We start from the raw sequence: 26,518 nt of genomic DNA, 5'->3' as shown, positions 1-26,518 counted from the left end.
TCCTATGATTGATACTACTGGCATCTCATCCCTCCTTGGTTCTGCAAAGACAGATACCTATTCTTCCTCTAATTTATGCTAATTTAAGTACTGAGGTAGGGAACTTCTTCCTCTAGGATTTTTTCTTCCTTTCTTCTCTTATAACCACCAGAGGTCCAGTTACTCTTTAAAATATATATTTTTAATTGTGGTATTCTTCAAACTGGGCTGTGTGGTGCTTTGTGTGTCTTGTGGAATAGAGTGTCACAGTGGGGCCCCATGATTCAGTATCCTATGTTGAAGGCAGTCTGTATATTCTTAACTCAAAGCAATGTCCCTGTGTGACTTCCCTGGTTGTCCAGTGGTTAAGACACCGCACTTCCACTGCAGGGGGCGTGGGTTTGATCGCTGGTCGGGGAACTAGGATCCTTCATGCCATGCTGCAGCCAAAAAAAAAAGAAAAAAAGCAATGTCCCTGGGGCTTCCCTGGTGGCGCAGTGGTTGAGAATCTGCCTGCCAATGCAGGGGACACGGGTTCGAGCCCTGGTCTGGGAAGATCCCACATGCCGCAGAACAGCTGGGCCCGTGAGCCACAATTACTGAGCCTGCGCGTCTGGAGCCTGTGCTCCGCGACAGGAGAGGCTGCGACAGTGAGAGGCCTGCGCACCGTGATGAAGAGTGGCCCCCGCCTGCCACAACTAGAGAAAGCCCTCGCACGGAAACGAAGACCCAAGACAGCAATCAATCAATCAATCAATCAATCAATAAAATTAAAAAAAAAAAAACAAGCAATGTCCCTGAGGCTGTGGGGAAACAGGCACAGTCTTACATTGTTGGTGGGAGTATCATTGGTATAAGCTCTATGTCGGGCAATTTGGCAGTTATCAATCAAAATTACAAATGTACACACCATCTGACCCAGCAACTTCATGTCTAGTCTACAGGTAGATGTACATGTATGAAAAATGGCACACATCCAAGGTTATTCATGGCATCCCTGCATGTAATAATAGCAAAAAAATTCCAAACAGCATAAATGTCTATCAATATAGAACTTCCTTATTATGTAGACATAGATAAATGAGGATGTTCCTTACATACTGACATGGAAAGATCTCCAAAATATATTGAATAAAAATTTCAAGGTACAAAACAGTGCCTTTTGTATGCTGCCATTGCCATAAAAAATTCTATGGAAAGACAGTGAAGCAATTACTAACCAAGGTTGCCGGTGGAAGGAAAACTGAGTGACGGGCACAGCGATGGAAGGGTGACTTTTCACTGCATATCTTTCACTTACAAAAAAAATTTTAAGCCCTGTGAATGTGTTACCTATGTAAAATAAATAAATAAAAATATAAGAATAAAAGAAGAAAGTCTAAAAGCAAGCTTTGCACTCCTTGTGTTGGCTAGAGGAATATCTATGATTCTCTCCTAACAAGGCATGGCTACTCCAGGGCTGACAGGATAGATTCCATGATGTACTGGTTTGTAGCAAAACTACATCTGAAAACTCAGCTTTCCAATTCATGGATGCCATTCTCAAGTATCAGATGGAAACCTGATCAAGCTGAGCATGAAGCAACAGCAAATCTACACAGGACCTGAGGACATACTGGCTCCCCAGCCTGGTATGTCCCCAGGCCGGTCAAGAGGGTGGGTCTGGCTGAAGTGGCAGATGAGCAGGGGCTGCTTTTCTCCCTCACTGCTTCTGTGGCTTTGGGACAGTACCTCCTAGATTGAAAGGATGATCTTCTCAGACAGAGAGAACTCTGGTCTTAGGTACCCCTGCCACACCCTCTACATCTAAGCCTTGGGTCAGTTCTACAATCTCAAGGAGCTCCCAGTTCCTTGAGCTTATCTTAACTGCATGGGTCTCATGCTTTATCAGCTATCCCAAAGCAGCAGGGACTTCCAACAAATGAAAAGTTATGCAGTACCAGGCTAACAAGTTACATCTGCACTTCTCTGAGATGAACCATTACGGAAGGCAAGCGTTAACCGGGAGGCAGTAGAAGAAGCGCTCCGACTTCCAGCTGGTGTCAGTCTAATACACTGAAGCTTTGAAACATCCCAGATCTTTCTGAACTATAAGTGAGGAGCCCAAGTAGGCCCTGCACTTCGAGCAGCAAAACAGAGACATAGGATTTGTGAGACCCTCACACGGACACTCACATTTCTATACCTTGATTGATAGCTGCCAGGGAAAGAGGCATCTGATGTTTTGTCAGTAGCTTAAGGCCACCAGTTAAAGATAATGGCTTCCGGACTTCCTTGGTGGCGCAGTGGTTAAGAATCCGCCTGCCAATGCAGGGGACACGGGTTCGAGCCCTGGTCTGGGAAGATCCCGCATACCACGGAGCAACTAAGCCCATGCGCCACAACTACTGAGCCTGTGCTCTAGAGCCTGTGAGCCACAACTACTGAAGCCCGTGAGCCACAACTACTGAAGCCCACGCGCCTAGAGCCCGTGCTCCGCAACAAGAGAAACCACTGCAATGAGAAGCCCACACACCGCGACGAGGAGTAGCCCCAGCTCGCCACAACTAGAGAAACCCCGCGCGTAGCAACGAAGACCCAACACAGCCAAAAATAATAAATAAAAATAAATTTATTTTAAAAAAAGATAATGGCTTCAGCTGCACTTGGATTTGTAGCTCAGTTGTTCTTTTGGTTTTTTTTTTTTTTTTTTACTCACCAGAACAAAATTTTCCCATTCTGTTAAGTGAAAGGTGCTAGTTACATATCCACTCTAATTTTGTGAGTGACCGGATCATTAAGATGGGCTATATCTCGTATTTTTAAATTTTATTTATTTATTTATTTTTGGCCACGCTGCACGGCATACAGGATGTGGGATCTTAGTTCCCCGACCAGGGATTGAACCTGTGCCCCCTACAGTGGAAGTGCGCAGTCCTAACCACTGGACCACCAGGGAATTCCCTATATCTTGTATTCTTGTTTAGCTGGTCAGAGACTCTCCTTAAAATATAAGCATCAACATCTAAATGACACAAGGATTAGATGTCTGTGCTTCCAGATGCAGTGAAGGGATTACTCTGCCAGGTATTTTTTTTCCTTAAACTCAACTTTTTTGGGGTGAAAATCACACATCCTACTTTCTGTTAAACTGATTATAATTTAAGTTCCTGGAGAGCATGCATTTCAGCTTAATCAGCACCAAACAAAGAATGTGCCCACAGATACTAAATGAATAATACTACTAGGTCACATAACTAACTGAACTCTTTAGCTCAAATTTGAATCCTAAATCAACCCTACTTATTGTGAATTAGATCTAATTGAGACCAGATTTGAAACCCTTCATCTAGGGACTTCCCTGGCAGTCCAGTGGCTAAGACTCTGTGCTTCTAATGCAGGGGGTGCAGGTTCAATCCCTGGTCGGGGAACTAAGATCCCACCTGCCTCGTAGTGCGGCCGAAAAAAAGAAAGAAACCCTTCCTCTGCTACAGAACTATAAGCTCCCTAAGAGGAGTTTCCGGCAGAGGAGTAAATGCTGAGTGAAAGAATGAAGGAGGGTGGGGGACTTCCATGGTGGAGCAGTGGTTAAGACTCCACGCTCCCAATGCAGGTGGCCTGGGTTCGACCCCTGGTCAGGGAACTAGGTCCCTCATGTATGCTGCAACTAAGAGTTCACATGCCACAATTAAGGAACCCACAAGCCGCAACTAAGGAGCCCGCGTGCTGCAACTAAGACTCGGCACAACCAAATAAATATCAAAAAAAAGAACGAAGGAGGGAAGGAGCTGAGTCCCACCACCCCAGCTCTTCCTACAGCCCTAGCTAGCACGCCCACTTTTTCCTCACTTGGATTACCATCTTGCCTCACCTCCGACATCCACGTAGTTTTCTCCCAGACCCAGGTCAAGAACAAGCTTTCCCTGGCCAACACCGCACCAGACCATCAGACTCCAGCCCACTCCCTCTATACTCAGCAGTGAAGCTACACCAGGCGGCTCGTCTGTAGTGTTCCACGAGGGCACGGATGCATCTCTCTGTCATCGGATCCTCTGTGTCCAGTGCCCAGAACATGGCAGGCACTCACTGGGTTTTGCTTTAGCAAAGTAAGGGAGGCCTCTTACCACCAATGCCACTACGCTGTGTAGGGCTCAGCAGTTTCCAACATGCTCTCAGATATACGTACAGTTATATTATCTCCCTTGCTCTATGCACTACTTCATCGACTCTCACACAGGAGGAGCTGAGAAGACAACTCATTTCTAGTCTAAAGCTGTCATTTTGCAGATGAAGAAACAGAGGCCAGAGCTGCCAGAGGAGTCCGAAAGGATCACAGAGCTACCTGGTGGCAGAGCCGGGTCTCACACCTGAGCTGCCAGTGTTCTTCCCACCATACTCCTTTGTCTCTTGCCCAGTAATAGTGTTCTTTCAGTTCCCAGGAGGGCAGAAATTGACTAACAAGTCTAACAGACTTGTATATCCAGCTGCTTATTTAACATCTTCACGTCCAAAAACATCTCAAACTTGACATATTCAAAAGTGAATTCCTTATCTCCCCTTCCTATAATGTATCCTTCTTCCAGGCTCCCCCATTTCAGTAAATGGGAACTCCATCCTTAAATTGCTCAGGCCAAAAATGAGGGAGCCATCCTCAACTTCTCTATTTCTTTTATATGCCACTTCCAATCCATCTGCAAATCTCGTTGGCTCCTCTTTCAAAACATATCCAGAATCCAACCACTTCTCACTCTTGCACTGCTTTACTTTGGGTACAAACTACCAACTTGTCTTGCCTGGACTATTGCAGTAGTTCCCTAATCAGTTTCCTTCCTTCCACTCTTGCCACCTACAACTCATTCTCAACATAGCAGCCACAATGATCCTTTATGTCAGATCATGTCACTTGGGTGCCTAGGACCCTCCAATGGCTCCCATCTCACCCACAATTCACAAAAAATCCAGGGGCCTATAAGGCCTAATATGATCTACCACCAATACACTCCCACCTCCACATCTCTTGCTATGTTTCTCCTCTCCACCCTACTGCAGCCATACTGACTGGTGTCCTCATGTTTCTTGAATATACGAGGCATACTCCTGCCTCAAGGCTTTTGCACTTGCTGTTCCCTCTGACTGGAATATAATTCCCTCAGATAAATGCTTGGCTCACCTCTTAACTTCCTTCGGGTCTTTGCCCAAATGTTACCTTTTCAATACCTTCCTTGACCACCCTACTTAAAATTTAATACCCTGGCTCCTGGTACTCTTTATCTTCTTTCTCTGTTTAATTTTCCCAATATATATTTTACTTGTTTATGGTATGTTTCTGCCTCATCCCAACAGGCGAGCTCCTTAAGTCCTGGAACTTTATTTTATTCACTGCTCTATCTCCAGGTATGAGAAAAGTACCTGGCCTCCAGCAGCTATTCACCAAACATTAGTGGAATGAATGAATGAGTGAATGAGTGAATCAATGAATGAACCTCCATACTTTTAGAATCTCCCAGTAATCTGGAGGGTTTAGGCCAGAAGGGGAAGACCCTAGTTGAGCTCTGATCTCTCCCTCACTTCCCCCACTGTCTCTCCCTCTTCTCAGGCCCAGCCCAGCCCTTTAACACAAGAAACCACACCTGGGCTGGGAAGCAGGGCAGGACCAAGGCCACAGGTGCTTGTTGCCAGGATGATACATTTCTGCAGTGTGCTGATTTTTGAATTTAGCATCATGATATCTCACAAACAGAAGAGGTCAAAAATAGGTTGGGACTAAATATACTATTTAACCAAGATAATAGTACTGACTCGGTAACAGCAGCTCGTTTGTTTTGAGACATTTTGCAAGGAACAGTGCTAAATTTGCACTTGCTCACCTAGCTGTCCTCTTCTTTTTTCTCCTATTTTTTATTATGGATTTCAAACATACATAAAGGTAGAAGGAATAGTATAATGAACTCCACGAACCCATTACCCAACTTCAACAATTACCAACATTTTGCCAATTTGATTTCTTCTCTTCTGATTGTCTCTGCAACCTCCGCTAAATATTTCATCTAGCTGTCTTCTTGAGAACTGGTCTATATATGACAGACCCTGGCCTTGTTACCACTGTATTCTAGCCACTATGTCAATCAATCTCTCTAGTCTAACCAGAAACACAGTAAAAAGAAGCACTTACACCCAGTCCCCCACCCAAGCAATGACTAAAAAAGTGTCTGAATTCCAGAACGTTTAAATCAAGGGACTTGCCCATTATCACGTTTGGAGGGATTTGGGGAGAAGGGTTGTTGTAGCTACAAAGTAGATGTAGACACTAGCTGTTTTCACTTGTTTGTACCTGATGCAGAATTTCTGAATGAGTTCATTCAATCCAGTAAGTATTCACTGACTACCTGCTAAATATGCGGGACAGGATTAAGATAACAGAAGATAAAGAAAACCCAGCTTTTGTTCTCAAGGAAATCACAGTGGGGGTGGAGGGTGGGTGTTGGGTGAGAAGAGTATCCAAATAACTAAGATCCAAGGCAGAATATGTTCTGTAGCCTAAGAGAGATTAAACAAATCTAAGGCGAAAGCTCCTTTTAAAAAAATCAACCCACAAAATTTGCAGACCCCAAGATTTATGCCTTCCTTAACTCTAAATCTGCCCTCTGCTGAGTTTATTGCTATACAGTCAATAAGTGTATTATTGGGAATTTGGGAATTCCCAATAATTCCCAAATTTGGGAATTTGGTGACCCACAGAATAGACTTTTGGAAGTGGATCTTTAATGTCACCTTTTGCTACTCACCATCCAGTCCTCTGGTGGGAGGGGACTGGAAAGTCCTCCCAGGGCTTGGAAAACAATGGGGCTAACTCGGGTGTTGACACTCAAAAGCATTCTACCCTGAGGGCATATACAGCAAGCAGCTTCATAAACAGGATAGAAGAGTGGGAGTGTGTCAAGAAGACATGGCTACATTTATTCAGAAGGATTTCCAAGATCTCCCTTCTTGCTACCTAAAGGACTGTGATCTTGGTGATCTATTATCAGAGGTTCCCAGAGAAAAGTGTAGTTCTCTGGACAAACCAGTGAAGTGTGGTTGGCCAAGCCGTGTGTGAAGGAGAGAGTGGCAGGGAGAGTGGAAGAAGGGGCAGAGCTGGGATGGGAGAAAGGTTTACACCGTAATCAATGCTACCAAGATTGGTGAGGTGAGGATGCAGGTGAGGATGAGGTGAGGTGAGGGAGAAAAATAAGAGTAGGGCAGGAAAAAGGCACTGTGAGAAGGGATAGGGCACAGGAAGGGGGATAAGGTAAAAGATGATTCTGGTTTGAAAAGATCACTGATGAAAATGAGAAAGATGCCATGAGATCCGGGAATCTAAGAGGCAGGATCTCACAAGATATTGAAAAGGGTATGAAGAGGAGGGATCTTAGCATGGGAGGGTGTATAGATTTTGAAGGATGGGATCACATTGGGATGGAAGGGGCTCATTTCACTGAAGCTGGGTGAAGCACTCACTAGATGAAGGGCTAATTTAGATGAAGGTTTTGAGTAACAGGATGTGGTTGAGGATGGTAGAAGGGAAGCAGCTGGAACACTCATAAAAGATTTCCAATCTCTTATGTATATGAATTCCTGGGGGTAAAGGATTTAACAGGATGAGAGGATTTGGGATAGAGTGCCAGTGAGATGGGAGACACCTTAGGGTAAGTGGGAGCTCCAAGGACTCATAGGGTGAGAGGATATTTGGACAAAGGATAAAGAGAGGTATTAAGGTGCAGGGGTCTCAGGACACGTGGGGTCAAAAGTCATGAACAATGGGTTAAGGAAGTCACCAAGCCATGGGGCAAAGGTTAAGAGAAACCTTGGAAGTGATGGGGAAAGTGTTGGTGTTGGGCTTAGAAATTATTAGAAAATAAGGAACAAGGGGCTGAGAGTGACCTGGAAAACTAGGTAGGTTTAGGGGCAAGAGAAGCAATGGATCCAATGAGTTTTGAAGACTGTGGGTTCAAATCCCAGCTCTACTGCTCATCTGTGTGAGTTTCAGGTTCTTCATTTGTTTAAAACCAAACCAAAACAAACAAAATATGGGAAATAGTGGTAGATATATTGGGGTTGTGAGGGGAAACAGTTTACACATACAAAGCTTGGCGCACAGTAGGTGCTCAGCAGTAAGTGCCAATCATTATTAAGGAGATAGCAGGGTAAAAAACCAGAGAAGTGAGGAGGCCACAGCAGAGACAAGAGGACAGTGATTCCAAGAGCTCGGGGGTACCAAGATAATGCAAAGTGTGGCCCCTGTGTTCATTATCTGTTGACTCCCTAGCACCCAGGACAGAGTAAGACCCATAAGAGCTTCTCGGCTTATACTTAAGGGCTCCCATGGACTAGGCCTGGTACCAAATGCTTTGAATGCATTATCTCAAGCACTACTATTATCCTACCCTAGTAGAAGTGAAGACTGAGGCTAAATGGTGTGCCTAAGGTGCCATACTTTACAGGCCAGAGTCAAACTAGAACCCAGATCTCTTATCACATCAATACCCCAAGCTGAAGCACTCTTATCCTGCTTTGCAAACATGTTAACTGATGAGGCCTGATCAAGGGAAATGGGTATGGATTATTAAGAGTGTAGGGGGGGTCGCAGGAGTGAGGGAATAAGGTTCAAGAAGCAAGTGGACCCTGGGCTGAGATTACAACAGTAAACTTCTAGTTAGGAGTACAGAGTACAAAAATGATTGCAAACAAATATTATCTTGACTGAGAATTGCAGAACGTCACAGCTGGAAGGAAACTCTGAGATCATTTAACCCAACCTTATCATAATACAGATGAGAAACAGGTCCAGAGCGAAGAAAGACTTCTTCCAGGTTCCCAAAGCACAACGGTGGCAGAGCTAGGACTTGAATCTGGGACCACACACTCAATCCAGATTCTCTGATGATTCCAACTATATCTACTTCATATTCATCTCTATATCTTTCTGGGCACCAGCTCGGTGCTAGGGCACTTGTAAGTCATGTGCTGATTAACACTGGGGGGCTGGAGTGCAGAGAGGGATGTCCGTGGAGGTGATTTTAGGATGAAGGGGGCACATGGAATGAGGATCATGAAGTTACAGGGCAAAGAAGGGATTATCAGATACTGAGGGTTATGTAGAACATAACTCCGTGGGAAACTATTTTAGTAGGTAAGGCTTAGGAGTCACCAGGAAAGGTTTGGGGGGAGTCACCAAGATTGTGGGGTAACACAGGGTAGAAGTGGAGGGGGTTACCAGACCAGTGGGGTCACTGACGTTTTGGGGGAGGTAGGGATCTCGGGTCCTGAGTCACTGGTTTAGAGCTGAGGTTGGTGGGTCCTGGGCAGTGCTGGGGAAATTCCTGGGTTGGCAGAGTCAACGAATAAGAGGTGAGGATTACCTGGTGAGGTCTTAGGGTCAGTGGGTGGGGTGTGGGGGTCACAGAGGTGGAGGCGGGCGCAGTCACGGGGTGGGGTTTGGAAGTCATGGGGGAGGAGTCGCAGGACGGAACGGAGGGGCAGGGATGGGGGCCGGAACCTGGGGTGGGGGAGGGTCAGGCCGCCGTCCAGCCTCCCGGCCACCGGGCTAGGGCCGGAGGAGGGGGGGCACGCCGGGCTCGGGACCTTCTCGGGGCCCTGCGCCCGCCCGGCCTCCCACCTGGGCACGGTGGACCCACTCTTCCCGCAGCCACCAACCTGACAGCCCCCGAGGGCGACTCCGCCGACAGACCGCCATGCAACGGGCCCCGCCACCAGCGCCGGCCCCGCAACCCGCCTGCGCCATAGCCCGCCCGCCCGCGCGCAGCTTGCCTCGCGCCATATCCAGGTTCCAGGGCCGCCGCACTTTCCTGTCTTCTCGGCGCGCCTCTACCGAGCCCCGGAACCCGTACAGAAAATACAGGGCACGCTCCACCCCGCACCCCCAGTCGCCGCGGCCGCCGTCCTACTTATCCCTGTTCCCGGGCCGCTGGAGCCCGGGCAGCCAGGCTCTGAACAGTGCCGGTGAGAGCCCCGCCCCGCCCCCCGACCGGGGTGACGCGCCGCCCGCGAGGCCGAGCGCCCGGGGAGGGCGTGATGACGTCACTACGCCCCGGTCAGGGACTGGGCGCGGCTCGCGAGCCGGGTCGTCTCTATAGCAAAGAGGAGTCGCCACCTGTCCTGCCGAGGGATTCGGTCCACCTGAGGCGGGAGGCGGGAGGAGCCCGAGGCCCCGAGTCTCGTCGGCCGCCTGCGGGTGAGAAGGTGCGCTTCTGGAGGCGGGGAGGACCGGAGGGGCAGATTGTGAGGGAGGCCGTTCTCGCGGCTGCCACTCTCCGCACCGGGGCCACTGACCCTCTCCTCGCGGCTCAGAGCCCCCAGGCGTCCTCCTGCGCCTTACGATCCCGAGGCGCTTTACTGTGCGCAGTCCGCTGGCACTGCCTACGATCTATGAGCCACCCCCTGAAGGAAGCAATTGCAGGTGTTACTAGCTCCTTATTGAAAAAGACAACGTCGAGGAGCCGTGAGGGACTGGCCTCTTTAGGGAGGGCGCCCTGAGGGTGCTCTTCGGTTCTCTCATTCCTCCGCCAGCCCTACCCGCAGCCTCAAAACCAGCTGCTCCCCCTTGTAGGCTCCTTTCGGGGTGAACAAAGCCAAGCCCTTTTACTGTTTCCGCCTCTCCCTAGGGAGGGGCTGTGCTTGGGGAATTTTCAGACACCTAGGGGAAAAGTAAAAGAGAGTGAGCTTTTGGTAAAAAATTAAAAATAGAGAAGTTAGATGAGGAAATGGTAAACGTTGCCTCTTAGGAGAGGAATTGGGGTGACTGGAGAAGTGAGGTGAGAAACTTTTCTCCCTCTCTGTCCTTTTAGACTTTAAGTCCTTTCTTTTGTCTCCTCTCTCCCCTCCCCGCCCCCCAAAATTAACTAACAAAAATTTTAAAGGAAGTATGCCAATAAACTAGAAACATTTACAAAGTACTGTGTTTGGGGCCCATGGTAGCTAGAGATGCCATTGGTGGTTTCTTTCCTCCCCTGTCTAAAGAGCTTAACCACAAAGCCTCCACTTCAATTTTAGACATTCTCTGTTCCGCGTCTTACTGCTTTTGGCACAATTCCAGAGGTGGGACTGGGGCTCCAGTTCTCATCAGGTTCTCAGTTTAGGGGGGCAGTAAGTGACAGTTGATGGCCCATTCTTTTTCTCTTTTTTTTTTTTTGGCCGCGCTGCAGGGCATGGGGGATCCTAGTTCCCCGACCAGAGATCGAACCTGCGCCCCCTGCAGTGGAAGCGCCCCCTGCAGTGGAAGCGCAGAGTCTTAGGCACTCGACCGCCAGGGAAGTTCCGATGGCCCATTCTTATGGTTATGTATATTATAATTAATCCTTTCTACATCTCCTGGTATAGAAATAAACAGCCTGACCTTTAAGGTGCCCTCTTTCCGTTCCTTTTTGATGGAAGTTTGACAAGTTATTTTACCTAGATACAAAGAGAGAACATAGTAGTTTGTCCTGTAGCATAAACTTCTGGTTAGACATAGAGCAGGGACTAGAACTCAGGTTGTCCTAGTTTGTCCCCCCGCACCACCTTTCTCCATAATAAAAAATACATCTGTTCTTTCTCACATTCCTTGCAGATCCTAATTTGATTGGCTAATCACCTCTCCCATTACACAACAAAAACTCTGGGAAACTAGTGTCTGAATTTGAAGTATTAAGATTCTGATGATGGGTAATTTCAGGTACTCAGGAGAACTGGGGAGGAAGATACTTTGGAGTGGAGGATTGAAGATCATTTCTAGTAACTTCTGTTCTGCCTTTGAACCCCATCCCCACAATATACCGTATACGCTGGTGGTCTTCAGACATTTTAAAAACTGGACTCCATATAAGAATTTTAAAGAACTATGTACCCCCTTGTTCATTTCTAAGTTGATACCTAAATTTTCCATCATAAATTTAAATACTTGTAGAGGATATAATTTCTGACTTACTGCAAATGTTGACGTTTTAAACTAAAACCATTACATCATTCTTAAATTGTATCTAGTGGACTCCAAATACCCTAAATATTTGATGTCTGCCAACATCCATTTAAAAATATATGCACAAGAAATTGTATATGGTTCCCTTTCTTATTGAATTCCTAATTCCATTCACTGCCCCTATAGAACTTTATCCTAATTAGTATATTTGTATGCTTTAAAGTCTTTTACTGATCACTATCACCTTCTTTGCAACAAAATTGAGTATATATTTAAGCTTATTACTTGTGACCATAGGCTTTGTTGAAAAATTTCTTATGAATCAAATTGTCATTACGGTTATTACTAGTACAGATTTATTAAGCAACATCACTATATTACACATCTTTATAACTTGTGAAACCTAAAAAGTACAGTTTTATTGAAAATGCATCTCAGTGAGAAATATGGTGTTTCTCCTCAATTAGTTAAGGTATTCACAGACTAATATTACCTAATGGTGGAAGGAGATAAGGTGCCACACCAATTCTCTACCTGTTTTTTATTTTTATATACATAAGCGTTGAGAGATGTTGTTCACATAGTAATTGGGAAAGGAAGAAATTTGTTAAAATGATATCCCTCAAGTCTTTGAACTGCTTCTAGATTACATGCCAACAATCACAAAGTGTTCTATTACCAAATACTGTTATCAAGTACTATCAAATAGAGTCCTCCTTTACTTTATTAAAAGCAAAGAATTGGAAACCACTGATCTTGCAAAAGGATTTGTTAGTCATTTGATTGTCAGTTTCAGTCTTATGAAAATAATTATTAATTATCTGTCACCTTTTCACTCAGAGGCACCTAGTTAGTCAGATACTGATTTTCGTACTTCTTTGCCAACACAATTTTTTTGATAAAGTTCTTTCATCATTACATGTTTTCAGTATCTTTCTGTTAAAATATTGACTTGCATTCTCTTCCATATGGAAAACACCTGCCATTTGTAGAATTAGCAAAGCCAGTCTTCATTTCACATCAGACTTACTTTCTGTCAGGAAAAAGTCTGACTTTATTCTTCAATTTAAATAAGTACATTAAGGGACTTCCCTGATGGTGCAGTGGTTAAGAATCTGCCTGCCAGTGCAGGGGATACAGGTTCAAGTCCTGGTCCGGGAAGATCCCACATGCCACAGAGCAACTAAGCCCGCACGCCACAACTACTAAGCCTGCGTGCCTAGAGCCTGTGCTCGGCAACAAGAGAAACCACTGCAATGAGAAGCCCGTGCACCGCAATGAAGAGTAGCCCCCACTCGCTGCAGCTACAGAAAGCCCACGTGCAGCAACGAAGACCCAACGCAGCCAAAAATAAATAAATAAAATAAATTTATTTAAAAATAATAATAAATAAATATGTTAATATTCACTTTCAAGAATATTATAAAAATCACTGGGAAATAAATTATTAACTGTAGCTTATAAAATAGATTACTAAAGTCAGTCATGATTAAAATTATATAGATCTAATATTAATATTATAAAAATTGTAAAAACAAGATGGTACTATTTCTCATTATATAATTTGGAATAATGCCATATAATGTATAGCTGAATACCTTAGTTAATTTATTAAGTGAAAAGTAGGGTAGAAGGCATGTTAGTCCCTTGGCAAATACCGGTTTCTGCTTGTGTTTGGCTTTTGGGAACAACTAAATAACAATCGTGTAACAAAAAAAGAAAGAACTCCAATAATTTTCTTAGACTTCATGATAAAACTTTTTCTTATGTATTTAATAAAAAAGAAAGTTTTTTTGTTAGGAAATAATGGTTTGAGCAGCTAACGATTTCATTTTTTGCTAGCAGGAGGTAGAAAATAGGAAACATTTTATAAGATGAAACAAGAAGATTGATTGTAATGGGAGTATTTTGTTATGAAGGGAAAAAACAACCCCTTCCTTCTACTCCCCAGGGTTTTACACCCTAGGCCATGCATCAAGATTCAATGTAGGTGAGGGATATGCCTTTCTTTTGTAATGTAGGACAAGGATTATGGTGAAAGAGGAGGTAGAATGGAGAGTGCATGAACATGCTGGCTGGCTCTCAAAACAGATGAGTTTTAGGGAAGAATTCTTATGGAAGTTGAGGATCTGGAAATGTATTCCCTTAAAACTCTCCTCAGGGCTTCCCTGGTGGTGCAGTGGTTAAGAATCCGCCTGCCAATTCAGGGGACATGGGTTCAAGCCCTGGTCTGGGAAGATCCCACACGCTGCGGAGCAACTAAACCCCTGCGCCACAACTACTGAGCCTGCGCTCTAGAGCCTGTGAGCCACAACAACTGAGCCCATGTGCCACAACTACTGAAGCCTGCGCGCCTAGAGCCCGTGCTCCACAAGAGAAGCCACCGCAATGAGAAGCCTGCGCACCGCACGAAGAGTAGCCCCCGCTCGCCGCAACTAGAGAAAGACTGTGCACAGCAATGAAGACCCAATGCAGCCAAAAATAAATAAATAAAATAAATGAATTTTAAAAAAAACTTTAAGAACTCTCCTCATATTGATTTCCTTGGCCAGGTACCCCCCTTGGAAAGTCTTCACATACCTTTAGGAAGAATTCCTTGGAAAGTCGTCATGTACCTCACTTTAAAGACTGCTTGATATAGACAGACCCATACTCCACTGATCCTCACTCTACATTATTCTGGGACATAATTGCAAGTGTCCTAGAAAGAAGGAGGAAGACTTGGTGTTTTTGGAATAGAAGAGGGTTAGGAGAGAAGTCAGAGAAGATGGCCCCAAGTTGGTATAGTCACTCACCATGGTCCTGGATGTGGTCCTCAGCTTTGCAGTTCTAGAAATGTGATTTTTGTCAGTCCACACAAAGGTGTTCATATTTTGTCACACTGAATCAAACTCACAGGAAGTTAATGTATGAAATAGAATGCCAGTGAATTAATTTATACTCATAATCACCAAGCTGACTGGATTCCCTCTCCTGCTGGGAAATCTATGTAGAAAGGTCAGTTGTAATCAGTGTTACATGAGGTGTGCGGATCTTGAGCATGGCTATTGTTATCAAGCTGTGATGGCCTGATGCGCGATGCCTGGCACGTAACAGGAGCTCAGCAAATGTGGAGTAGAATGCACCTGTCTCCTTTATAGATGCTGATGGGGAAGTTAAGGATTCTGGTAGGCCAACCCAACATATTTTTTGATCAGGTAGATTTTTCCTTGTTCCACTTAAATGGCTATATCATATAGCTATTAAATCCAATAAAATTTCACATCAGGGAATTACGTAATTACAACAATTAAGTTTTATCTATCATCTCTGAGCCTAGAAATGGATACTGTTCATTTATAAGGGGTTAGAGGTTGCTTTCCTGAGACCTGTATAGTAATGGTGGTAGTGGCTGAATGATCTCTATTTCAGAATTCTGTTTGGCGGCCAAGAATGTACTGCATAAAAAGAACAACGTTGGTGAATCTCAGTGCTGGTACTTTGCTAGAGATGGGACATCTTTACTAGGGAAGTATCTTAACCACCTGTGGCCTGTCTGGATTTTGGGGACTGTACTATGATAAGCAACAATACCCCAAATTTCCCCCACTTGGGATAATTCTTGATACTGCTTTTTAAAATAGACAAGCCTTTTCAAATTCTAAAATCATTAGGAATAAGATGGATAAATGAAAAATTGGGGCAAGTCCTACCTGGAAGCAAGAAGACACTTTGTCTCCTCAAAGCTTTTTTCCAGCTCTAGGGTAAGCCATTGAGAGAGGAAACGATGCCAGGCTGAGAAGTTTCATTTAGTATTTTAATAATAATAATAAAAAACGACAATACAAAATCCAAACATTTCTTTTTACAAGTTCAGATACATTTTTTCCCCCAAGTGCAAAATACTCTATGAACTGCATCATTTATTGTTGTGTAGGAGATGCTTACTATATCGGCAGCAGTGGAAGGTAGATATAAATACAATATTTTGAGATTTCTTTTGCATTAAAAAAAAAAAAGCCTCCCACATGGTAATGATTATTCTCTGAAACTTAAGTTCAACTTCACACAGAAGAATAAAGTTTTTGGTTTGTCCAAACTGTGACGATCTGTGTTGTCTAGATAAGCTGATAACAGAACTGGGGGTTCTATTCCCTTTGTAGAGGGTTCCTAATCCAAGTAATGGCCCAAGGACATAGTGTGCTACCTTTGAGACAAGTCAAATTTAAAGGTATCCTTGTGTTGTTGGCTTCCACTTTTCTCTTACAGTGCTTAAGAGAGAAGCCAGGCAAGTTAACATTTTCTGCTTGTGGTCAGTTACACTTTGTCTCCCTTCCTCTAGTTTGAGCCTGTTATATTGAGGTTAAGCAGCAAATACAGAAGTTTGAATGCTCTATAATATTTTCTGACATTTTGAGATATGGCCCCCTAATCTCCAGAGTCATCTCAAACATGCATATGGAGAAAACTTCTTGGATATGAAAACTTTCAGTAGGGCTAAAGACCAGGACTGTACTATTGAACTTTCAGCAATAAATCTGAGCCTCCACCACCTCAAATTAATCCAATCCTGGCAGAGTCAGAGCAGTCACTGCTCAATGTCAGCCTCTGCGAATTTGTAGGCCTCGGGCAGGGCAGTTCAAGTCCAGGCTCTGGTCAGTTTTCTCCCGACTTTGTTCTCTAAGGTTTAGGGAATGGGCCTGGCCCAATAATACAGAAAGACAGAGGCAGAGAAGTAAAAAGAGATTGCCACGTTGCTGAAGACATAAGTGCCTTTCTGATATGCATCACTTGGCGCTTGCAGCCCTTGCAGGAATGGCTTCCCATTCCCAGACTCAGATCAGGGCAGGTTTTGACTAAGAAAAATGAGGCCTCGCAGTACTGCGGCCCTACGAATACCTCATCCTGCAGAGAGGCCTCTTGGCTAGTTCATGAAGAGTTCCCATTTATACCATCTTCCCACTTCCCTACAGTGGTAAAAACCTCTTTTTCTGTCTGACCTGTAAAGGCCTAGAGAGTCCCTGAATGTTGACTCCTCAATCCACTAACCCTTAGTTTGATGCCCCTGGGCCAGCTTCCTCTGTAGGTTTAGGAGCAGCTTTGCCTGGATTCTTAACTCCCAACTTGGACGTCCTAAATTAAACTTGGTGGACATTAGCAGGTCTTCACCTGCTCTCCAAGATCTGTCTTGACATTAGTTAAGAAGCTTGATGGTCTCTACTTTCCATACTGTGGAAATAATTTGCAAGCCCCGGAAACCATGGAATAAATGGTTAGAGGAAGTGTGTTTATGTGTGTGTATGAGGGTGCCAGGGAAGGAATGGAGAGCAAGAAGTCAGACCCTGAAGGCATGAATCGGGAAGCACTCTGACTGGCTTTCTGAGAGAGATGCAAAATGGTAGGGAGAGAGGAATCTGAAAGTTATCCTAGCTTCTGGTGGAGAATGAGGATGGTCAAAGTTGATTAAAGCAGTTTTCATGACATCTCCTAGGAAATGTGGATACTTCTATTAAATGACCACTTCCCGTTTTGTATCTCTATAGCAGAGCCTTCTTTGACCCAGAGAGACAAAGGCAGCCAGACACTCTACCCCCAAGGGCCATGGTGTTGGCTAATGGATGTCAGGGGATCTAGTTGTGACATTGGTTACCTACTGCCTAAGGCTGTTTCAGTTGGTGAATGCTACTGAGTGGGGGGGGGGGGTGTCTGGCTCCTTTATTTAGTGTTGAGCCTCCTTGGGGAGCAACAGCCTGAGACAGTCATTAGAAGTGAGCCCTAGGAGTCAACTGTTAGCCTTTGATTGAATAGGGCTACAGCTTTGGGGGAACTAGAAGGAGCAAATGGAAAATAATTTTATAGGCAGCAGTGGATTGAAGGTGGAGTATGTGCAGGATCTGGACTTGGGCATGGACTTGATTCTTCTTCCTTTTGAAAAGCAGCAGTTGAGGAAGCTAGGCTTGAAGTCAGCTCCGAGAGGAAATGGCAAACAGGGGTAGGCAGAATCGCCAACGTCAGGCAAACAACTCCATGCCTGGATAACTGTCCTATTCTTGGCTCCCACAGCCTTGTCTCTGGCCTCAGGGCCCTGAGTCAGCCTATCCCCAGGGGGTTTGTCCTGGTCTTCTTCCATGTGCACATCAGGGGAAAACTGGATGAAAGCAGGGAAACGATGGAGGTTTTCCCTACTTGGGGTGGAGAATCACTAGCCAATTCCATCGGCCTCTACAGTCTTGAGGTCCATGCTGAATTCATGGAGGCATAGGGATGGTGGGATTGGTTTAGCAAACACAGGTCCTTCTCCTTCCTGCTCCATCAAGTCCCCAGAATTACATATCCTACATATCAGGTGCCTCTGCTGGGGGAGTAGAGACAGATCAGATGCTCCAGCACTCAAGGCTCATGAGATTCAAAACCTTTTTTCTTCCACTCCAAACATACACTCTTCTCTCTTAGGCAGCTATAAATAGGGTTGTTCTAATAGAGGAAAAAGAAACAAAAACAAAAAACAAAACCAGAAAACAAAAACCCCTCCCTCTAGTCAACATAGAAAGACTCAAAATGATTGCACTTCTTAGATGTGGACAGGGTGGCAGAAGGCTCGCCAAGTGCACACATTCCTCTTGCTGCCCACGGCCTGGGGCCAGAGGTAGGTGGCTCTGGGCTGGCTGCAGAGCGGGGTCCTCTTTGGTGGGGCCCACAGGCCATCTGGGACTACAAGGGAAAGACAACTCTGGGGGCAAGGCCCAAGCTGGCTTTTGGTCAGCAGCCATGTTTCTTTAAGGACAATCCTTAGCAAGGGGAGTAGGGCTCCCCCAGGGAGCACTCGGGTGGGAGTGAGGGAATGGCTGGGCCAGGGAAGACAAGTAAGAGAAGGGATTAGTGTTTGAGGCTGGCTTCCAATTGTTCTGTAGTCTGGTCCTTTAGAGGACACATTTTCTTTTTTTTTCCGTTTTCTTTTTTTGCCGATGCTTTAAAACCTGGTTTCTGTCCTGCAGAGATAAAGTCTTTCTCTTGGGGAGCAGCAGCGGCCTATTCAACATGGTAATTCCTGCTGCTCTTCCTCATTCAGCTGGTATCCACTAGCCAGGGGTGTGGGCCTTTTGTAAGCCCTCATGAACTGGACCCCAGGCAGATGTGAGCGAAGAAGGAGAGGAGCTGTGTAGACAGGAAAGTTGGCTGTGTGGGCATTCCAGGGCTCAAACCACGTGTCCCAGAGGACGAGTGCTGGCATTAAGCCTGTAAGTCAAAGGCTTCTTTGGCAGAACCCTGGGCTGTTAGAATATTCCTGGGGGGCACAGCCAGGGGACATTTTGGCTCCTGTCTAGCAAGGCACAACCTATAACGGCAGAAGCCCCTCTTCCCCCTCCCCATTCCCCCACTAGACCCACTTCCTTCGTGGGCCTCTAGCACCCTTCCAAGCTGATAGGGTCAGGGATGTGAGCTGGTAAAATGGGCAGTGTGGGTGGGGAGGGGAGCGGGATACTATTCCTTCACCCCTCAGGAGAATAGAGCCAGCACTGAATGGCTTTTCCAGGGAGCGTATAGGAAATGAGTAAAGAAAAAGAGCGAGGCAGAAAGAGACAAGGAAAGGAAGCTAGAGGAACGGAAAGGGAGAGTGCTTGGTCTATATGGAGATTTTTTTTTTCTCCAAAAAGAGAGATCGGAGAGAGTCCCTCATCCGAGGGTGGGGGCTGCCGGCTCTGAGGGCTAAAGAGTCTGGGGGCTTCAAAACCTGGGTCTTGGGCCTAGCGGCACTATTTGTAGGGCCTCAGGAAGCTGGAAACTTTGGAGCGGAGCAGCTTGATGAAGGATTTGGGCAGCATCTCCTTGTGCTTCTCTGTGTACTTGAAGTAGTTCTGGGGGTGGGCCAGCACCTCGAAGAAGGCCTTAATGAGCTTCTTGTCCTGCAGAGGATGGCAGGTAACAATGTCAGCATTGGTGTCAGTGGTGGGAGAGAGGACCACCAGCCTCCACTCAGCAGCAGCCCCTCTTGATGTCTAATAGGCATATCCAGAAGTGAACTCTGGATTCCCATCCCACCATCTGTTGCTCCTTTGGAATTCTACAACTCAGTCAGTGGCAGCTCCATCCTTCCATTGCTCAGTCCCAGTCCTTGGAGCCATCCTTGACCCCTCTCTCTTGCTCACAACCACAGCAAATCCTGTTGATTCTACCTTTAAAATACATCCAGGGTCAGACCACTTCTCACTGTCTCCAGAGCTACCACCCTGTCCAAGCCACCATCATCTCTCACTTGGCAATGGCCTCCTAACTGGTCTCCATGCTTCTACCTACGCTTGTCCTTCTACAGACTGTTCTCCCCCGCAGCAGCCAGAATGACTTTTTTGGTTTTTAATTAGATCACGTCCTTCTTCTTTTCTAAACACTTCTCTGGTTTCTTTTTTTTTTAAATGTATCTTTTATATCTTTATTGGAGTATAATTGCTTTACAATGTTGTGTTAGTTTCTGCTGTACAACAAAATGAATCAGCTATATGTACACATATATCCCCATATCCCCTCCCTCTTGAGTCTGGTTTCTTTTATCACTCAGTAAGGCTGAATCCCTTTCATGGCCCATAGGCTGAATGTGATCTGTGCCCTGCTGTCTCTCCTCTATCCCCCTCTTGACTCTTCCTTACTCTGCTGAGCTACACGGGCCTCAAGGTTCTTGAACATGCCACATGGCTCCCATGTTCCTGGGCTTGGATGCTCCTCTCCTGATCTTCTAATGGGTAGCCTTTTACCTCGTTCAGGTCTCTTCTCCTCAGAGGCCTTCCCTGATCACCCTGTCTGAAACAGCAACATGATGTGTGGAGAGCCTAGTGGGTGCCAAGCACTGTGCATTAGGACTCAGCTCTTCTGGCTTCTAGGCTAGTGTTCTTTCCATTGCATCAGCAGATTTTTAAAACAAGGGCTGGAGCTTCCAGTCTCTCATCTCCACTTTAATCAAAATGGTGCCTCTACTTTATGCATTGGAGTTCCATAGCACATTTGATATAAGGATTCAGATGCTCTAAAAATTTTTGAAAAGCATTGCTGAAATTATATTCTTTGCAGTCTGCAAGTTCTAGATTTTTGTCATTGTGTCTCATTTTGATAATAATACAAAAATTATTTTATTTATCATAAAGATAACATTTTTTTTGCATTGATAATTTATGAAGGATAATACTGTGACTAGGACTATAGTTTCTTTAGTAAGATTTTCTCAAACTGGGATCCACAGACCTAGGTATCCAGACCGTCCTTCAACGTTGGAAACATTCCTTTTCCTTTAAAAGAGGTCTATACCGAATTAACTCTGAGAAACGCTGTACTAGATCTGCTGTTTTTCTGTGGGAACTGAGGAGGGAGTAAGGGAAGGCAGGGACTTACGCAAAAGCATCTTTCTAAGCCACATTTTCCGTATATTTCTTGGTGGAAGAGGTCAAGGACATTTCATCTCCTCATCCTTCCTTTCTCTTCACCCAGAGTGTAAGATAGTGTGAGTGACACTGCAGTCAGATGGGCTTGGGCTCAAATCCCAGCTTTACCACTGGGCAAGTTCTCTAACTCTCTGTGCCTCAGTTTTCTCATCGGTAAAGTGGGAATGATGAAAGTACCTACTTCACAGAGCTATGGTGTAAATCAAATGAGAATATTCAAGTAAGCACTTAGCATATTGCCTACACATTGTTACATGCTCATTAAACATTGGCCATCATTATCGCTCATATACACTCACCTTTAAAATCTCCTGGTGGTTTTCAGATGCATAGAGCCGGCCATCTCGCACAATGTCTTCTACCAGCTGCTCATAATCCTCTGCAAAGTCAGCGAAGGAGAGGGGCTCAGGGGTGGGAACTCTTCCTGCTTCCTTGCTCCCTCCAAGACCCATGAGCCTCCCCTTTCTCACCCACTTCCCTGGCTCTCCTGCCCTTGCTCACCATCATAGGTAACATAGGGAATCTGGAAGCCACGGGCACTGTTGGCCTCACTTGTCTTGAAGTTGATCCAGAGCTTCCTGGAGCGGGCTGTGAAGGCGATGGGGCGCTCGTAGGTCTGGCAGGTCTCATAGGTGGTAATGGAGGATGGGGAGGCTGGGAAGGCAAGCAGCAGGTCAGGAGAGAGCAGGGCAAGCTCTCCAAGTCCTCCTAGAGTGAGGAATCATGCTGACAGAGGCCCTCCCTCATGTATGTAGCTCCCCTACCCTCCAGCATACACATATTCTCTCTCAATGCCCTGGGCTTGTTCCACAATTCCTCTTCGACATCCAGGCAGTCACACAGTGTAAGAAATTTGACATTTAAGTGAATGGAACAGTAAAAATACTAGAATAGGAAAGTGACACATGTAAGACTATTGGAATTCTACTCCCAAAGCTGGCTTTCTTAACTCCGCTCTCCACCGAACACGGAGCATTCATTGCTGTTTTCCTTTGCTCCGAGGCCTCCCTCATCATTGCCCCAATTCTTCCAGCACCAATTTTTTTCTCTCTCTCTCCCTCCCAACCAGATTTGGACTGCCCTTCCCTGGCCCAACTCTGCAGCCACCCACAGTTCTTTCTCATGACGAGGACGTCCCCACACTCGTCCTCAGATGGCAGGAAGATCTCGGGTACCACGATAAGAATCTTGCGCTTGGGTGGGGGGTTGATGTTCCAGACGCACTCCACGCCGGCTGGGTAGTTGCCTGGGTAGTTGGGAGACTCGATATAGCCAGTGAACTCACCCAGCTCCCCACCACACTGGCGATCTGTAGCCAAGCCCCGGTGGACAAAGCGAGAAAGAGAAGGGAAGTCAGTGGGGAAATAGGTTGGGCAAATTGAAGAGTTCTGAAGTGGAAATCAGATACATGTAGGCAGCCTCCTTCTTAGTCATCATCTCTTCTCCAAGTTCTGGGTCTCCCTTCCTTCCTGCCCTTTTAGCACCTTCTAATCTCACTTTACCTGTCCCTGCCTCCCCACTACCTGCCTCCCTCCCCTCCAGGGAGAGGGTGCTACAGGGCCCAGCCCAGCAACCAGTCTTGAGGTTGAGTGGGTTAGGGAGAGATGGAGGGTGGGACTTTCCTGCCCATCCACTCCCCAGCCCTGCTCCCTGTTGGTTTACTCCCTGCCCACCTCCGGCTTCCTCCCATGCCCACTGCTCCCAGGCCTCTCCACCCCGTTTTCCACAGCCTGGCGTGACACATACTCTTGCACTGGGCCACACTGGTGGAGCCATCAAAGTCAGTGCTTGTGTTTCCTGGACAGCGGGTGCAGAAGTTCTGACGGAAGTCGGGCTGATAGGAGCCCATGGCACAGCGGATACAGCGATGGATGCTGGTGTTGTAGTAGTGCCCAGGGGAGCACTGGACTGCAGGCAAGGGGGAAGGGTAGGAGTTAAGATGGCAGGCAAGCAGGAGTTCTGGGGCAGGACACATTCATCGCAGAGAATGGATGAAGACACCAGAGTTCCTTCTAGAGTCCCAACCTTCCCATGTCAGGCCAGAATTTAAGCTCAGGGGAAAACGAACTTGACAGAGTGGTTGGCTACAGCGCCAATCCTGTTCTTTCAGGCACTGAGCACAGTGGCAAACCTGTACAGAAACTCATTTGTAGTATAGAGGGGAAGGTGACACCAGCTTTCCAAAGCAGAGGGGTAAGTTGAACTGTTACTTATTCCCCAGTTCCCACGCTTGGGACTGGTGGAGGGTCACGACGGGTCCTATGAGTAGGATGGGGGGGTTGGTCATGCAGCTGGGCCTTTCCCGGTTTGGGGAAGATGGTAGGGCAACATACCTGGGTCTACTCTGGGGACTTGGAGAGTTTTTTGGAAGTAGCTGGGGTTGGGGTCCTGTACCGGGGGGAGCAGCCCACTCACCTTTAGTGTCACAGTCTTGGAAGGAGGCAGCTCCCTCGTGCTTGGTGGTGAGGCTCCCACCGCACGGGAAGCACAGGGTCCGTCCCGCTTCAGGTTGGTAGGTGCCACGTGGACATGGCTGGCAGGGCTTGAAGCCATCTACAGAGTGTTGGCCAGGTGAGCACTGACCTGCAGTAAACCGAGGGCCCAACTCTGATGGGGATGTTTCTGGTCATCCCCACGGGGTCACCCAGTCTCAGGGGACAGAGGCACACACAAACAGGATGTTGACTAGGAGAGTGGCCTGGAGCCTGGGCCTGCCTTGGGAAATCCCATGCCCATGGGCGTCCCAGTGCCCACCCTACCCCACTCTGTATTGTTTGTTCCCCTGGCACCTGCACATGTGGTGACGTTGGTGGCTCCGAGAGGCCCGTGGGCATCACTCCCAGGGCAAAGGTCGCAGGAGAGCTGCCCTTCTCTCTCCTGGAAGGTGCCCGCCGGGCATGGCACACACTGCTCCGTCTGGCCGTGGTAATACGTTCCCTGCGGGCAGCTGACTGAGGGAGAGTCGGCCGCGCTAGCCACCCACCCCCCACCTATTTCCCACCACCCAGGTCTGGGACTCCCCTTCCCTCTCCCCCAGATTCAAGGAGAATCTCTTTGTCTGGAAACAGAATCCTGCTTGGGAGGATCAGGGGCCAAAGCCATGTGCAGGAGGGTTGGTGGCCCCACATGACGTCCCTCTAGATTTCAGCCTGGGACCAAGGAGTGGGGGATGATGGGCAGGAGGGTCTCGGCTGCCTCACAATTTGAGAGATGCAACCGAGGCCTTAAAGTGTCCTGCTCTGAACCAGACCCAAGCTGAGCCTTCCCTACTCCCCCACTCCCCTGTTCCCCAGCAAGCTCCCTTACCACACTTGGCCCCAGAGCGGTGCTGCCCGGGCCTACAGGCCTCCACTGGTTCCGCTCGCTCCCCAGCTACTGGGCCTGGTTTGTGGGCCAGCTCATAATCAAGGCCTGCCAGGCGCAGTAGGAAGCGGTCCTGGTTGATGGACTTTCTAAGCATCTTCAGGGACCCTTTCAGCCGCCGTTCCATCCGCTGTCGGAGGCAGGGCAGCCCACAGCCAGCTGGTGGGGGATGGTGTTATGAGTCAGAGAAGGAAGAGAAAGAAAGAGTGGCTGTGAGCAGGAGGGCAAGGAAGCAAAGCTAGGAGCTAGGAGGGTCGTGGTGAGAGGGACTGGCTCCTGGGCTTGGCCTTAGGCAGGGTCTGCCCTTAATACAGGCTCTGCCCCTTCCTTCGCTGCTGTTTGCCCATCTTTGCCCTACCCTTTCCACCCTCCTCCCAACGGTGTCCCAAGTCCCACCTGTGGTTTCTTCGGCTCTGACTTCTGCCTCCAGTTCCAGGGTGAGCCGAGTGACTTCCTTGCCTGGAGGGGTCCGGGCCCGCCGGCCCTTGCCCTTCCGAGAGGAGTCACACTTGAGGTGGATGAAGGTGACCTGGCAGTCAGAGCAGGGGGCACCACCTGGGGGAGAGGCCTTGTCAACCTCAGCGGCACCCCCTGGAGACAGGGAATGTTCCTACTCCCAGCTCTCTCTTTTCCACCCCAACTCGGACAGATCTCACCAGATCTCTGACTATGACGATCTCAATTCTCTTTTAGTCTAAGATACTAATTAGTTGGTGGGGGTGGGTATCCTAGGACTTCCTTGGACTCTATGCCTACAACCGCTTCTTCCCCTGTTCTGTCCAGAATTCAGGGTGCCAGTGGGTTTTTGGAGATCCCACTAAGCAGAAGAGCTGAGGGGTGGGAAGGGTTTGGTGGCCAGATAGCCCATTGGAGTGGGGTCCCCAGTCCAGACCTGGCCCCAGGATTCTGCTGGCCTCCTCCGTTTTGCCTTTGTTTCTCAGGTGCAAACGGCATTTGGCATCTTTGATCTTGAAGGAAGCCCGCTGTTTAACCGTCAGCACTGCAGCCTCTAGAGGGATGGCAGAGCTCAGCACAGCCTGGGGGTCCCTTGAGGGTGGGGGCTGCTATAGAGGATGTTGGGAAGCTGGGGCCAGGGGCTTGGATGGAGGAGAGGGAAAGCCACGGGCATCAGCTGTTAAGGGTAGAGGGAGCAAGGCAGCAGGGCTGGAGAATTACAGAGGAAAGAAGGGGATCCAGGAAAAAGTAAGGCCAGGAGGATTAACGAGGAAGAGAAATAGGGGTTAATAAGCCAGAGAGTAGCATGGAACAAGGCCTCTGGGCTGGTGCTCACCATGGCAGTGGTTGGAGTTTGTGCTGTTCCCAGTGTGGCCAGCTCGGGCTGGAGCAGCCCTGGGGCTGGGGACGCCACAGCTCACGGTGAAGCCATTCTCAGACTCTGAGAGAAGGGGGCTGTCACAGCTCTGACCTGCCCCCTGACCCCCACTGGCTGGAGGAATCCAAGGGGACCAGAGGAGCTGCCTAAAAAGCCAGACTTCCTCCCTGCCAGCCCTCCAGCAACCTCCTCTCTGTACCTGGCAAAAATCGGGCCCGGGAGGGGCAGGTCAGGGCACAGGTGTCCTTCTTCCCAGACCGACTGCAGCTGATCATGGCTTTCGAGGCACCAGGACTACTATGACACTTTACTGGCTCTAGGAAGTGGAGAGAAGCCTGAGGAGGAGAGGGTCTTCCTCTCCCACCCTCTCTGTCAGTCCGTCAGTCAAGTAATTAGGAGGAAGAGAATTAGCTACATGTAGAACTGCAACTGTACACGGAGATGAATGAAGGGATTATTTACCAGGAACTTCACATCTCAAATGGCTACATTCTCCATCTCCTA

The 26,518-nt window shown here is 47.4% G+C and overlaps 2 protein-coding genes across 11 annotated transcripts in view; both read right to left on the bottom strand.

The window, feature by feature from the left end:
• The window catches only part of ZNF76 (zinc finger protein 76), a 32,741-nt gene extending 22,792 nt beyond the window's left edge, over positions 1 to 9,949 (bottom strand). For 2 of the 3 annotated variants that reach the window (XM_007197994.3, XM_007197992.3), the window contains exon 1: positions 9,652 to 9,949. The gene's annotated coding sequence lies outside the window, so the exon portion shown is untranslated. The remainder of the gene's footprint in view (positions 1 to 9,651) is intronic. The other variant, XM_057555173.1, reaches the window with a different exon arrangement.
• Positions 9,950 to 15,692: 5,743 nt separating this feature from the next.
• Positions 15,693 to 26,518, bottom strand: part of SCUBE3 (signal peptide, CUB domain and EGF like domain containing 3) — a 37,494-nt gene continuing 26,668 nt past the window's right edge. For 6 of the 8 annotated variants that reach the window (XM_057555702.1, XM_057555706.1, XM_007197995.3 and 3 more), the window contains 12 exons: positions 26,214 to 26,330; positions 25,973 to 26,077; positions 25,574 to 25,690; positions 25,078 to 25,236; positions 24,625 to 24,840; positions 24,108 to 24,269; positions 23,734 to 23,901; positions 23,065 to 23,226; positions 22,430 to 22,627; positions 21,820 to 21,972; positions 21,618 to 21,697; positions 15,693 to 19,794 (listed from right to left, as the gene is read on the bottom strand). In XM_057555702.1, coding sequence (XP_057411685.1) covers positions 19,645 to 19,794; positions 21,618 to 21,697; positions 21,820 to 21,972; positions 22,430 to 22,627; positions 23,065 to 23,226; positions 23,734 to 23,901; positions 24,108 to 24,269; positions 24,625 to 24,840; positions 25,078 to 25,236; positions 25,574 to 25,690; positions 25,973 to 26,077; positions 26,214 to 26,330 — 1,787 coding nt within the window. In that variant the 3' untranslated portion in view covers positions 15,693 to 19,644. The remainder of the gene's footprint in view (positions 19,795 to 21,617; positions 21,698 to 21,819; positions 21,973 to 22,429; positions 22,628 to 23,064; positions 23,227 to 23,733; positions 23,902 to 24,107; positions 24,270 to 24,624; positions 24,841 to 25,077; positions 25,237 to 25,573; positions 25,691 to 25,972; positions 26,078 to 26,213; positions 26,331 to 26,518) is intronic. The other 2 variants (XM_057555703.1, XM_057555707.1) reach the window with 2 other exon arrangements.

Source organism: Balaenoptera acutorostrata, chromosome 10 (genome assembly GCF_949987535.1).
Source record: "Balaenoptera acutorostrata chromosome 10, mBalAcu1.1, whole genome shotgun sequence".
Lineage (NCBI taxonomy): Eukaryota > Metazoa > Chordata > Mammalia > Artiodactyla > Balaenopteridae > Balaenoptera > Balaenoptera acutorostrata.
Note: the sequence above shows the minus strand (reverse complement) of the source record. Positions and strands in the feature narration are given on the sequence as shown.